This window comes from Salvia splendens, chromosome 10 (assembly GCF_004379255.2).
Source record: "Salvia splendens isolate huo1 chromosome 10, SspV2, whole genome shotgun sequence".
Classification (NCBI taxonomy): domain Eukaryota; kingdom Viridiplantae; phylum Streptophyta; class Magnoliopsida; order Lamiales; family Lamiaceae; genus Salvia; species Salvia splendens.
This window is the reverse complement of record NC_056041.1, coordinates 15,195,925-15,209,966: the sequence shown is the minus strand read 5'-3', so window position 1 is coordinate 15,209,966 and position 14,042 is coordinate 15,195,925. Positions and strand designations below refer to the sequence as shown.

At 41.4% G+C, this 14,042-nt stretch overlaps 2 protein-coding genes across 3 annotated transcripts; both read left to right on the top strand.

The window, feature by feature from the left end:
* Window positions 1-5,694: 5,694 nt before the first annotated feature.
* LOC121752220 (mitochondrial import inner membrane translocase subunit TIM44-2-like) lies at window positions 5,695-9,899 on the top strand. Of its 2 annotated transcripts, XM_042147169.1 has the most exons (14): window positions 5,695-5,927; window positions 6,002-6,090; window positions 6,535-6,618; window positions 6,756-6,831; window positions 7,432-7,476; window positions 7,555-7,989; window positions 8,073-8,141; window positions 8,245-8,309; window positions 8,388-8,456; window positions 8,529-8,601; window positions 8,777-8,881; window positions 9,010-9,081; window positions 9,232-9,294; window positions 9,559-9,899. In XM_042147169.1, the coding sequence occupies exons 1-14, from the start codon at window positions 5,847-5,849 to the stop codon at window positions 9,688-9,690; spliced, it is 1,458 nt and encodes a 485-aa protein (XP_042003103.1). In that variant the 5' UTR covers window positions 5,695-5,846; the 3' UTR covers window positions 9,691-9,899. The 2 variants fall into 2 exon arrangements, with proteins under 2 accessions (XP_042003103.1, XP_042003104.1); XM_042147170.1 differs by lacking the exon at window positions 5,695-5,927 and having other exon boundaries at window positions 6,033-6,090; window positions 6,705-6,831.
* A 230-nt stretch (window positions 9,900-10,129) lies between these two features.
* LOC121752221 (protein HIGH CHLOROPHYLL FLUORESCENCE PHENOTYPE 244, chloroplastic-like) lies at window positions 10,130-12,538 on the top strand. Its single transcript, XM_042147171.1, has 8 exons — window positions 10,130-10,356; window positions 10,435-10,670; window positions 11,001-11,099; window positions 11,180-11,374; window positions 11,625-11,717; window positions 11,789-11,884; window positions 11,992-12,132; window positions 12,208-12,538. Exons 1-8 carry the CDS (start codon window positions 10,230-10,232, stop codon window positions 12,382-12,384), a joined length of 1,164 nt encoding a protein of 387 aa, XP_042003105.1. The 5' UTR covers window positions 10,130-10,229; the 3' UTR covers window positions 12,385-12,538.
* Window positions 12,539-14,042: the final 1,504 nt, after the last annotated feature.

The window sequence follows — 14,042 nt, the reverse complement described above, 5'->3', positions numbered from 1 at the left end:
AAGTAAGCCGAGCAGAAAAGCTGGGCGAACTCGAGCCCACATAGGAAGGTCCATATCGGGTGTCAGAAGTCCTCGGCAAAGGGTCTTAAAAATTGACTCACGCGTCAGGAGCACAAGTACCCCGAACATGGTACGTTTCCAACCTCAAGAAGTTCCATTTGTAAGAGACAGTCCGGTCAGTCAGTCTTATGTGTTTTCTTTGTTTTTTACTTGTTCTTGTCTCTACGTGCGTTGTGTCTGTCTATGTGAGTGTCGTCTCTTACAAATAAAACTGAGGTATCTCGTTCTTCAAAGGCTGATCCCCTTTTTAGAACATACAAGCCAACGATTGTGCGTCAAAGCTTCTAAAGAGGATACAAGACCACAATTCAGCTTAAACAAGCAGTTCGTCTGAAACGAGCTGCAACAAGCCCACGATTGTGTGTCAAAGCTTCTAAAGAGGATACAAGACCACAATTCAGCTTAAACAAGCAGTTCGTCTGAAACGAGCTGCAACAAGCCCACGATTGTGTGTCAAAGCTTCTAAAGAGGATACAAGACCACAATTCTGCTTAAGAATCAAGCACTTCGTCTGAAACGAACTGCAACAAAAGTCCGATTCTCGCGATAAAACTTGCCTGAATTAGGACAAGGGAAAGTCCAATCCACGCGATAAAACTCGCCGAATTAGGACGACCAAGTTCGGTCAAAGCAGTTTACCTCATAAGACCGAGGACGACCATGTCTAGTCAAAGAGGTTTACTGCATAAGACCACTTCGGTTAACTGGGAAAGTCCGATCCACGCGATAAAACTCGCCGAATTAGGACAAGGGAAAGTTCGATCCCGGCGACGAAAATCGCCAAATTAGAACACAAAGACGAGTCCGGTCAAAGATGTTTATTTCATCAGACCAAAGACGAGTCCGGTCAAAGATGTTTATTTCATCAGACCAAAGACGAGTCCGGTCAAAGATGTTTATTTCATCAGACCAAAGACGAGTCCGGTCAAAGATGTTTATTTCATCAGACCAAAGACGAGTCCGGTCAAAGATGTTTATTTCATCAGACCAAAGACGAGTCCGGTCAAAGATGTTTATTTCATCAGACCAAAGACGAGTCCGGTCAAAGATGTTTATTTCATCAGACCAAAGACGAGTCCGGTCAAAGATGTTTATTTCATCAGACCAAAGACGAGTCCGGTCAAAGATGTTTATTTCATCAGACCAAAGACGAGTCCGGTCAAAGATGTTTATTTCATCAGACCAAAGACGAGTCCGGTCAAAGATGTTTATTTCATCAGACCAAAGACGAGTCCGGTCAAAGATGTTTATTTCATCAGACCAAAGACGAGTCCGGTCAAAGATGTTTATTTCATCAGACCAAAGACGAGTCCGGTCAAAGATGTTTATTTCATCAGACCAAAGACAAGTCCGGTCAAAGAAGTTTACTTCATAAGACCGAGGACAAGTACGATGAAATTTTTTCGCTAAGCTGTAAATACACAGTGTTAGAAGCGAAAACAAAAACAAAATTTCATTTTCAAATCTTGTTCGGCACACAACTCCGCTACCCTACAAGATGGCGTTACGCTATTACAAAGGACTATTCTACTGTCCAGGGTTGCTAAAGTTGAGCCATCTATTCACAAAATCCTCGTGAAGCTGAGTTCGGGCGTTCCAGGCAGCTGCAGAATAAGCAGGTCGACGAGATGCTCTAATCGACCTGCCACCTCTTCTCTGAGCCCGGGAAGCCCTAGCACCTCGGCGGCGAAGAGTCTCTTCACGAAGCAGTTGTTGATCTTGCTCACTCATAATCACAGCTTCTCTACGAACTTCAGCCTGTTCTCGTCTTGACGTTTCCGGCTGTTCCAGAGTTCGTTGCTGACTTGGAGTACGGTTTTGAGCAAGTGAATCAAAGGTTTGATCTGGAGTGCGAGCATCTGTTGGCACGATATGCCGAAGGAATCTTTCTATGGAGGGGCGCCGAGAAAGAACAATGTTGTACCGAGAAGCCCAGCGCCGCAATGATGTCACGACTTGTTGGCAAGCCGAGCTCTCCAGCGCATTGTTCCTCCGGAGTACATTATATTCCTCCCACAATTCGTCAACTCGACTCTGAACATCTGATATGGTCATTCCCCCGCGCACACGGATGTAATCCTCGTACGCAGTCCTCTCAGCAATGGTCGTATTCAGCTCGGCCTCCAGATCATTCTTATCGGACTCTAAGTCCTTATTATCGGCATCCAGCTTCACCAAACGAGCCAGAAGCTCGTCATTCTTCGTCTGATCGGCTATAGCTCTTTTCTCAGCTTCGTCTAAAGCCGAAGAGTACAGCCGCTTCCAGTGAAGTACCTCCAGCTCCTGGAGAGTTAAGAATACAAAGCAGCTACGTCAGTTCGGCATTTCAGCTTACCGAGCAGGTAGTAAACCACAACAGGAGTAAGAGAGTACGAAAGGCTATACGAAGACACAAGAGCAGAAAGAAGAATTTTTTCATTCATAAGAAAAAAATTTTTCTATACAAGGAGGGCTTCAAGGCCATTTTACATAAAGGAAGAAACTAAACTAAGAGAAGGGAGACGAAATCATACTTCGCTAGCTTCGTCTCCACCTTCTCGGTGAGGTTCAGCTTCCTTCTCATCTGCTTCAGCTTCAGCCTCTGCCTCCTTGCTCTCCTCAGCCTGCTCGGCGCCACCGTAGCCGATCTGCTGCGTCTCCTGATCGGCTTCCTTCTCCGGATGCCCGGCTCGCTCGACTTCGGCCTCCCGCTCCAGCGGCTCGGCCTCACCCTCTCCGTTGTAAGTCGAAGCGGGTGAAACGGGTCCCACGGAGGCAAAGATAGCCTCCAGGTTCTCGTCCCGATCAGCTCGACAACTCCGGACTCGGTCTGCAGAAAGCAGGACCGAGGATGAAGCGAGCTCCTCAAGGAGCGGCAGATTCTGAAGCCGAGCTGCTATCTCTCGGCTGTACAGAGGCAGCACGACATCGGCCCCCTGCTCGCCCTTATCGGCAATTAGCCTTACCAGGCTACCGACAAAGGCCGAGAACTGGCTGCTCAAAAAGAGTTTCTCCGTGTAAACACGGAGAGCCTCCCCTTGGGCAACCACGGCAGCAGCATCGCTCCGCTTCGCCTGCTCTCGCTGGATGACGAGCTGGTTTTTGGCAAACTGAGCTTCATCCTGGGCCGAAATCCTAGCAGCTCTGGCCTTCTCAAATTTAGCCTCAGCCTGTTCGGCCCGATGACAAGCAGCCGCCAACTTCCTCTGCATCTCGGCATAGTCATTGGACGCTTTGGAGAGTTCGACGGCGACGAGCTTGGAGAGCATATCGTTCCTCTGAAAATGGATAAGGAAAAAAGTCAACAGAGGGCACCAAAAATACAGGACAGAAGCCAGGCCAAAGAATCAAGAAGACAATTCACCTCGGCGAAGTCCGTGGGCCATAAAAATGGCTCACAGATATGCTCCGAAGGAGGCGCCAAGACCACGTCTTTCTCTGGCGCTCTCGGGGGCTTCTGGGTCCTCCCCTTCCTACTTGCCGAAGTCGACTCCGGCTTCTTTGGACCCGAAGAGGTCTTTTGCCTCTTCGGATTCTTCTCGGCATCAGGCGCCGAGCTGGTAGCCTTCTCTTTCTCCGGCTCCTCAAGCTCGGAGGACTTTCGGATAGCCTTATTCAGCATGAACACTGCCAAAAAGCAAGAAAACAAGGTTAGTTTTCTTCGTTAAAGCAGTAGAGCATAAAGATAAAGAGAAATCCTCACCCTCGGCCTCTTCGTCCGAAGACGAGATATTGAACACGAGGTCGCCCTTGACGAGCTCAGTTTCCGAATACTGTTTCCTAATCATAGGAATCTTATTGAGCTCGCCCTCGAGCTCGGCCAACGGTTCTAACCGAGGATGGGGAATCACGGACTTCGGCCTTCTCCAAGGAAAGCCCGGAGCCGAAGTCCTATTATAAAAAAAGAAACGGTTTTGCCATTTCGGCCACTTGGTTTTGCAGAAGGCCCTAAAAGGCTGTAAGGGGATCAAGTAAAACCAAGATCCCTTCCTTTTAAACTGGAAAAAATTAAGGATTGCCCTCAGAGACAGATCCTTATCTAGCCTACGCAGTTCGGCAGCAAAAGCCGATAAGTGCCTCCAAGAGTTCGGAGTCACCTGACCTAAAGGGAGTTGAAAAAAATCAAGAAGCTCTACAAAAGGTGGGGGAAGAGGAAAACGAAGCCCGCATTCTAAGCAGGCTTCGTAAACGGTGGCATAACCCTCCGGCGGGTCGTTAGCCCTATGATCATCGTCGGGAACCACCGCCTTCCCCCCAGGTAAAAAATATTTCTCGTGAAGGGATATCACAGTATCCTTACTCAAGATACTGTGAAAATACTCTACGGTCTTCTCCCCGGATTCTTTCCGGCTAGAAGACCCCTTATCCCCTTTCCTACCGCTACCCGACACCGAAGAAGAAGAAGAAGACATTTTTCTTACTTTTCGAAAGTGAAGAAAGTCTGAAGAAGCTCTTGAAAGCGGAAGAAAATTTCTCGAGAAAGAGAGTATAGAAGACGCAACAGCAAAGGTGTTCAAATGAGGAAGAAAGAGCATATTTATCAGATTCGGCGAAGATTTCAAAATCGTCGCACCGTTTCGAATCCCACCTTTTCAGGATTCAACGGCCGAATTTTACTGTCGCATTTAATGCAGTCACATGCAAGGCACGTCCCCTGACGTCAGCCTCCCCCGTACCTTTATCCAGAATGCCGAAGTGACTCGCTTCGCCGAAGTGATTCACTTCGTCTTTCGGGGGGGGTAGTGATGGGGTACGGACTAAACAAGCCCAACAGCAGTGACGGCCCATCAGCCCAAAGCCCAAGGAAGAGTATGAGTCCGGCATTACCAAAGAGTTCGGCCTCAGCCTACAGCTCGGTAAAAGCCAACCAATCAAGCTCTGCTCTCAAGTCGGCACCAAGCTCTCAGATCGGCAACCAAAGCAGTTCGGTCTCAGTAAGAGTTCGCCCTCAGCCTACAGCTCGGCAAAAGCCAACCAATCAAGCTCTGCTCTTAGGTCGGCATCAAGCTCTACTCTCAGATCGGCAACCAAAGCAGTTCGGTCTCAGTTTTCGACCGAACAAGGAGTTAGTGGACCCATGCAGGATTTCCACAACTTCCAACACACCCACTACCACGTGGCGTCAACTCAGGCCACGATCTTAGGCCATGACCTACACGACCTCCACGACCTAGAGTGATGATGTAAGCCACGATCTTAGTTCAATGTATAAATAGAACTTAGACCTGGTAGAAAGTGGGGGGGAATCACTCTAGAGAAATAATCATATAGCAAGTCTGTGTTGTAAGCTGTAATTCGCAGATCAAGCAATACAAACCTGCCCTCATTTCTCCCCGTGGACGTAGATTTACCTCAGTAAATCGAACCACGTAAAATTCTCTGTGTCGTAATTTATTTTTACGAGCATTTATCATCATCGAAAATTCGCCGATTCATCAGTAGTACTAGTATCTTTTAATTTATTTCCTGTGTCATTTGTTTAACTTAATCGATATATTAATTTAGCTCCATATTTTGTATTTTTATGTTTTGAATAATGATAAAAAAGTAAAATAGAAAGAATGATGTTTTTTACTACTAGAATTTTAAAATATTAGTTCTATAAGTCGTAATTGCCTGAAATATGTCGGAGTATATCAAATAGACTTTAGGGCAAATTCCCCTTCCCTAAGTAATCTGTTTTTTCTTTTCCGTATTCCGCGACACATAAATCGCCATAAAACCCTACTTGAAACCCTCCTTCGTTTTCCCATTTCTCGCACACATCAAAATTGAATCTGCAAACATTGTATATTTTGCAGATTATCATGGCCACCAGAAAGCTCGCCAGAGATTTGTTCTTGTCGAGGCGTGTTATTCTTCATCGACAGCTATTATTACCTCAACAGGTGCGTGCTCTTATTTCTGTTTGTTGTTGCCTCTCCGTCGCAATTGCTGTATTGAATTGGGGCAATTCATGTAGGTTTCGAGGCCTCCAAACGCCTACCTGTTTAGGCGCGACTTCGGCGTGTTCAATGAGTTCTCTAAGAAGATCAAAGGGGAAGTTGAGAAGTATTTTTCTTTCCACTCACGATTCTTTGAATTGCTTCATGACATGTTGGTTTATTTCGGTTTTTGTGTGGTCGTGGTTTTGTGGTAGTGTTGTCTTGTATCAGTTTTTCAAGTTTTCCGCTGAATGCAGCTGTTTTATTTAACACTTTAGTTACACAGTATTTAATTCATTTTCCCCTGTTAGGTTGCCTTTTCGAGTTAAATGCTTCTATAGGTTTGTAATTAACGAACAATATATTGAACTTCACAAGCTGCATGACTAAGCTTAACAATTTGGGATTAGTGACAGTGTTGTATACAATTTTTTGGTAGATTGATTTTATCAGCTCAAAGGTTTTGAATGAGAGAGATTTGAACTCTTTAAAGCTAAAATTACTTAAGGGAAACAGTTAAAGCTTACTGGCTCTGTCTCTTGAAATTATTTTGGTTTCCTTTTTTACCTAGAAATCAGGAGTTGCAGAAATCTATTAAGGAAATGAAAGAGAAAGCTGAAGAATTCAAAGGGGTAACTGAGAATCTGCAAATGAGGTAGTGTTACTACATATTTGCCTTTTTTGGCGGTTGGGTTTTTAATTTTGCTATATAGAGGCTGAGACATACCCTTGTATGTCAAGGCTGGCAGAAACTACCACTGGGGGCTGAGATGGTGAAATGGCGAAATGCAGAACGAAGCAGACTACTGAGCAGCTGTTGAAGCATGTAGATGGTGTATTGACGGAGGCTGAAGTGAAGGCGAAGAAGGTATAAATATTACAATGGCTGTTCAGAAGCATCAAATCCCAAAGTAGCACCAGCAAGCATGGAAATTGACTTCTTCAAACTATTTCTTGTGCAAATAACTAAAAATTGGAACCATGTTTGGTTATTCTTGTTAGATGGCCCCTGCATTCCACGGATGCTTATTTCTACCCCTTGTCCTCATTTTGGTTCTAACATTCTGTATTAATATTCTCCCTACTTACCCATGCAAAATAATTGATAGGTAAAGGAGAATATATCTATGATTTCATCTGTATAGGTGTTATTGAGTGTGGTTAGACAAGTCCGGAAGCGGTTACTAATTTATTAGTTAAACTTGTTAATTGTTATCATGTTCTTACGCCCGCCACATATATATGTTAATGAATCTGTATATAAGTACATTTTTCTTTTGGAAAAAATTGGCGACTGCAAGTATTATTGGCAGTTTTTTTCTTTAGTGGAAAGTTTAAACTACTTCTTTTGTGTTGGGAGGGTAGTAGCAGTATTTGATATTCATCTTTTCTACCTCATGCTATAACTGATTGGGTAAGAAACTCTGCACATTTTATATGCGTATTTGATATTCATCTTTTCTTGAAGGTTTATGCTGATGTAGAAGAAAAAATTTCAACTGCAAAAGAGGAGGTGTGTGATAATGGCATTGTATTTTTTATGAACAGTGAATGAGCAACATATATGAATTCATCAAATTTTTTTATTCAGGTAAAAGAAAAACTTGATTTTGGAAAGCAAAAGCCTACAGGAGAAGATGGAAGTGCCGCCAGTGGAAACACAAATGACAAAGATGGAACAAATGCTTCATCTGGTGAAGAAAAGCAACAACAGTCTGAATCTGTGGATGGTGCAGAGTCCCTATTTGACAGGGTCAAATCTGGTGTTTCCTCAATGTCTCCCAAGATGTCATCAGCATTCCACAAGATGAAAGAAGCAAAACCTGTTGACTTGGTAAAGAAGGGCTATGACATTGTGAAGGATGAATTAAAAGGCAATCCCAATAGGAGAAAGCGTCTTGGATATGATGCTTCTTCGACTCCTGCTCCCTCGGCAAAAATTGAAAAAAGTACACGGACTGATATTGTTGTGGTCCCTACAAAGCAATCTGCATGGAGTAAGAAATGGGATGCATTCAAGAATAAGGTCATTTGCTATGCTTGTTCATTTTTGCTAATAATATTCGCTCGTGGTATACCATAGCCTAATGATACTTTCTAATTCCTCAGATGCGAGGCAATCCTGTATTTAACTGTGTCAGTGGGTTTAGCGAACCTGTCATTGAGAAGAGTCAGGAGGTATTTTGGAGCTTGAAACAGACAAAACTCCCCCCTGCATATGAAATATTTTCTTCAGAAGATTTTAGTTTGTAACTGTCAAATCTTGTTGCTTAATTTGCAGATTGCTGAAGATATGCGTGAGAGATGGGAGACTAGTGATCATCCAGTAGTTCACAAAATCCAAGAGTATGTCTGTCATTATTTGTAGTGCTTGTTGCAATATCAGCCATTGCAAAACTGACAATCCTAATTGCTGTATTTCAGTATTAGTGAAACTGTTCTTGGAGAATCAGATGCTGCCATGTCATTCAAAGAGATTCGGCGCAGGGATCCGTAAGACTGCATTCCTCATTTTGTGCTTTTGCTTAAAAAGAAAATTATAACTGAAATGCCTTCTTCTGTTAGGACTTTTTCCTTACCTGAGTTTGTGACAGAGGTTCAAGAAGCGGTCAGACCAGTCCTCAATGCGTATTTCAAGGTAAGTCTTGATACTGCTCAGATATAGAATTGGTTGTATATAGATTGGGACGCTTATAATATTTTATTTTAATTTTGTTTGGTAATTTTGTTTGGTAATTGTGTAACATATTTGAGCAGTATGTTGGAATATTTTCTTCTTCACCATGATGTAATTTGTGTGCATTGATATCCAGGGGGATGCAAAAGTTTTGGAAAAGTATTGTAGCTCCCATGTAATTGAGAGATGTAAAGCAGAGCATCAAGCTTTGCAAACCCAAGGAATTTTTTTTGATAACAAGGTGAAACACATTCTTAAGCACTGAGTTTTTCCACCTTTGCTGATATATGGTTGAGTAGCTATATTTTGTTTTTCATCAGATTTTACATGTATCACTATGGTGGAGTAGTAACCTTTTTTTTCATACAGATTTTACATGTATCAGATGCTGAAGTCCGGGAGACCAAAATGATGGGAGATTCTCCCATAATCATTGTGGCAGTAAGAACTCATTCTTACTAATACCCCCAAACACCATTTACTCATTGTGATATTATTTTCTTGTTAATGGATAATCTCGTGGATGAGCTCCCTGTGAAGTAGTATGATGTTTTGTATTCTAATCACATTCTGGTTTCCATTTTGTCACAGTTCCAGACGCAGCAGGTCTACTGTGTTCGTGATAGACAAGGTGCAATAACAGAAGGTGGCCAGGTAAAATCTACAGTTCTCCTATTATTTTTTTTTCTTTTTACTTGCATCACATCTGCATTTTGACAACTATAAGATGATTAAAATGATGTGTGCTACTGAACCAGTAGTAGAAACACTTATTTTGTTAACAGGAGATAACAGCCATTGCAATATGCTTATGTTGTCACTTTATTCCTTTTTCTATACCTCACACACACAATCTTCAGTGTATTGTTGTTGGTTGCTAGTATTTCATATTTTTGACATCATCGGTTGAAAATCCAGGATACAATCCACACCGTATATTATGCTTGGGCTATGCAGCAGTTGGACCCGGAAGAAGCAGGAGAAGGTGCTCCTTACTCGACTTGGAAGCTCAGAGAAATGCAGCAACTAGGGGTCCGGGCCCTGATCTGATTCTTTCTTCACCCTCGAGAAGAAGTTTTTTCTTCTCCTCTCGTGCTCAGCTCTTGAGGCAACTTCTGTCAACTTCGATCAGAAAGCTTTTAAAAGCTAAATGTTGGCAGAATTTACAACAATGTATTTTTCCTCAAAAGATGCTCATAATTTTGTCCAACGGATTTTCCATTACCATTATCAAATAAATTTTCAATTGATTTGCTATACATGAATTGTTCTTTCTATTTGTAGTGTACTAATAAGTCTAGCAAAACAAATGATTACATATTCTAAATTCTGTGTAATTACTTTCTGTATTCGCGATTAATCATATTAGTTTGATATAAAAAAAATGGATAAAAAAATAGTAGTATTTCGCAACGTGTGCCAGTGGATGAAATAAGTTGTTAGCTGAGTTGGACGGGAGCTCAACCGTAATCCAAAGTTACCGACGTGGCAACTTTGACATCTATTGTTGAGTCTCTCATCCCTCCTTTTCTGTCTCTGGATACAATCAAATCAGACGCAGAGAGAGTGACCTCGCCTCACCTTTCACCATGGTCTCCACTCTCCATGCTCACCTCTCCGCCCCTATCAAGCATCACCACCCCTCACTCTCATGGCGCCGCAATTTATCATCCGACGCCATTGCCTCCACCTCCTCTTCCACCTTAACCACTAAAGGTATATCTTCAACTCTAATTCCACTATCGCACCTCAATTATTGTCAATTTTGCCCTAATTCGATCTGCGATGCATTAGGTAGGGGCAACGCTGCCGTGATTACTTGCAACGCCCAGGCTGCGCCGGCGGCGGTGAATTTGGCTCCCGGAACGCCGGTCCGGCCGACGAGCATACTCGTTGTGGGCGCCACGGGCACATTGGGCAGGCAGGTTGTGAGGAGAGCTCTAGATGAAGGTTATGATGTTCGCTGCCTAGTCCGCCCTCGCCCCGCCCCTGCTGATTTCCTCCGCGATTGGGGCGCAACTGTCGTGAATGTAATCCTCTCTCGACCTCCTCCTCCTGATTCATTTTTTGCAAATTAGCATGTCTTCTGTTGTGACTGTGTTAGTTTTCCTTGTGCAGTTAGCATATATCTGTGATTTCCTGCTGTTAAGTGTGTGTGTTTTTATATTATTGAACAGATTAAGGTTTATTGTGTGATATGCTGTGCTATGGAATTGTGTTTGCTCCATGGAGTTTTGAATTAGACTTTTAAATAAGGGAATAAAATGTGTTAACTTTAGAGAAAATGGTGAAAAAACCAAAGAAAGGTTAGGTTTGTTGGATGTTAAAATATGACAAATTGAATAGAGTTTTTTGAGCAGGCAGATTTGAGCAAACCTGAGACGATACCGGCAACACTGGTTGGCGTACATACAGTTATTGACTGTGCTACAGGACGGCCGGAGGAGCCCATAAAAACCGTAAGATCATTGCTAACTTTACAGTAATAGAATGGATATCTGCTCATGATCGCTAAGTTAGTTAAACTTGTTCCTTTTAGGTAGATTGGGAAGGAAAAGTTGCTCTTATTCAATGTGCAAAGGCCATGGGAATCCAGAAATTCATCTTCTTTTCCATCCACAACTGTGACAAGCATCCTGAGGTTCCACTTATGGAGATCAAGTATTGCACAGAGAAGTTTCTTCGTGATTCAGGCTTAAACCACGTAGTTATACGACTTTGTGGTTTCATGCAGGTGGATGCCTTCACTTATATGATAATTTTTTGTCCCTTTGCTTTCTCTTGTTGCAATGCAACTTGATTGACTAGGGAAATTAATATGATTGAATACATATACTTGAATTGTTACTCTTACTAGGCAATATATTTTCTGCATTATAAAATTTGAGATCGATTTAGAAATTCTTGTTTGTTGATTTAGTTGCAACACTATGATGCCATGCTATCATTTACTTATGGTGTGAATGGTGGTTCCCCTCTGTCAGGGCCTGATCGGACAGTATGCAGTACCCATACTCGAAGAAAAATCTGTTTGGGGCACTGATGCGCCTACAAGAATCGCATACATGGATACCCAAGTAATCATTGTAGCAAACTTGTCTTAATATACAAATTGCTAGAGTTGTAATGACCATTGTATATTTACCAGGATATTGCTCGACTAACATTTATAGCTCTGCGCAATGAGAGCATCAATGGAAAGCTTCTTACATTTGCTGGACCTCGTGCATGGACAACCCAAGAGGTAGACCATATTATAAATCCATTAAGGTTCAAGGAAACACATTTTAAACCATGGCTGCGCGCGCCCTAATGGTAGAACCGAATTTAACATGAACTTGTTGATCTCAGGTGATAACCTTGTGTGAGAGGCTTGCTGGTCAAGATGCAAATGTTACCACTGTACCAGTCTCAGTTCTGAGATTCACTCGTCAGCTAACTCGTCTATTTGAATGGACCAGTGATGTTGCTGATAGATTGGCATTCTCAGAGGTACGACATTTCCTTGTTCTCCATCCATACCACAAAGTACTTTCGTTTCTCCATTGTCTTTGATGGCTTGTGTAGGTTCTGACCAGTGACACAGTCTTCTCTTCCCCAATGAACGACACGTACCAACTTCTCGGAGTGGATGCAAAGGACATTAGCTCACTAGAGAAATATCTGCAGGATTACTTCACCAACATTTTGAAGAAGCTGAAAGACATCAAAGCACAGTCTAAGCAAACTGACATCTTCTTTTGAGACAGTGTAAAAGATAAGATTTCTTGTTTTAATGTATAAGTAATTGTATATGTGTCATATTTTTGTATTCACATAGAAATACATGGTATATAATGATTTCTGGAGAATGCCTGCTTATCCCATTAAGTAAATAGCTTTCTTTTGTAGGCTTGTATCCTGCAACTCGTGCTTCGATCAGGTGTTTTATTTAGGGTAAATTACCAAATAATCCACGAAAGGAATATAAATCATGATAGATGAAATTTTTGCAATTAACTCATCCTTCCTTATTCCGGCGAGAATTACGCCATGTGACAACCGGTTTAAAACGCGTGGATAAAACGGCGTTGGGCAAAACGACAACATCTAATTAAGTTCAAAACGAAGTTTTGTCCAAGCGTTTTAAACTGGTGTAATGGACCAGAATTTGACTATCTCGTATAATTTATTTGGCAAATTGCCTTTTTATGCAGTAGTAGTATACCTAATTTATTATTTTATTGGGCTATTATATTGATTTTTTTCTTACACTGGCACTACCTATAAAATGGGCCTCAGTTCTAAAAAGAGAGATCCTTCCTTTCTTTTTCTCACCTTAATACTAGTATAACTAACTTTATCGATATATATTTATTTGGGCTCTTGAATTTCAAATATGGTCAAAAAAAATCCAGGAAGTCGTAGATAGTCATCTTAGATGACAAAAAAAATTTGGTTAATGTCTGTATCATACTGAAAAATCTTTTTTTCTCTTTTGAGGCCGCCTGGTTGCTTGACTTACTCTCTTATTTCCTAACTATTTTGAGGGCTTTGAATACAAAAAATTCCTATTCATTTGTATTTCACAGTCAGCTTTAATAAATACTAGTGTTATATGATGTGGGTAAAATGATGATAAATTTAGGTTTTTTCAAAGGAATGGACTAAAACGAGTAAAATTAGCAGCAAAAGGAATAAAAAATGGGGTCAAAAGTCTGAAGTGGGGGGAGGTAGGCCTATACTAATAAAACTGGACCCCTTACAGTGATGTGTGTGACCCATTAATAACTACTACTCTTTTTATGCACTCATTTTTTCTTATTTAGTTATTATCTCATCATCAATTCGTATAATAATAGCAATAATAATAGTGACTTTTGTTCAATTAGAGACTAGAGGATTGTCATTCGTACAGTGTTTGATTTGATGAGGGAAAATATATAAAAGTATCACAGGCACCCTCTTTATTTTAATCAAAGCAAGAAAAGTAAATTAAAAATTATTGCTAGTTTAGTCAAGCAAATTTATTGTATCGGAAATATATTTTTCTAAGTATCTACTAATTAAAAAAATTATGTTTCATAATTCATGACATAATCCATTATATTAATGTATGTTCCTTTTAATTTAAAAGAATGTATGCAATATGTAGCAGCGGTGAGATATCAATTCGCAAGAGTGATAATAATGTCTCATTTAATCCACAAATCCAATTGAGGAAAGTGGTTGACGAGAAAACCACATTAATATTGTGATGGCGTGAAATTGGGTCGACTTCTATACAAAGGGCAAAAGAGGAAATATCTTTGTATTATTGAAACTACTATTTCAGCAACTCCTATCAACAATGAAGTAGTATAATTAAAACTATTATCATTTAATATTTCAATCAAGGTCTACCAATTGGGCCATCTATCTAA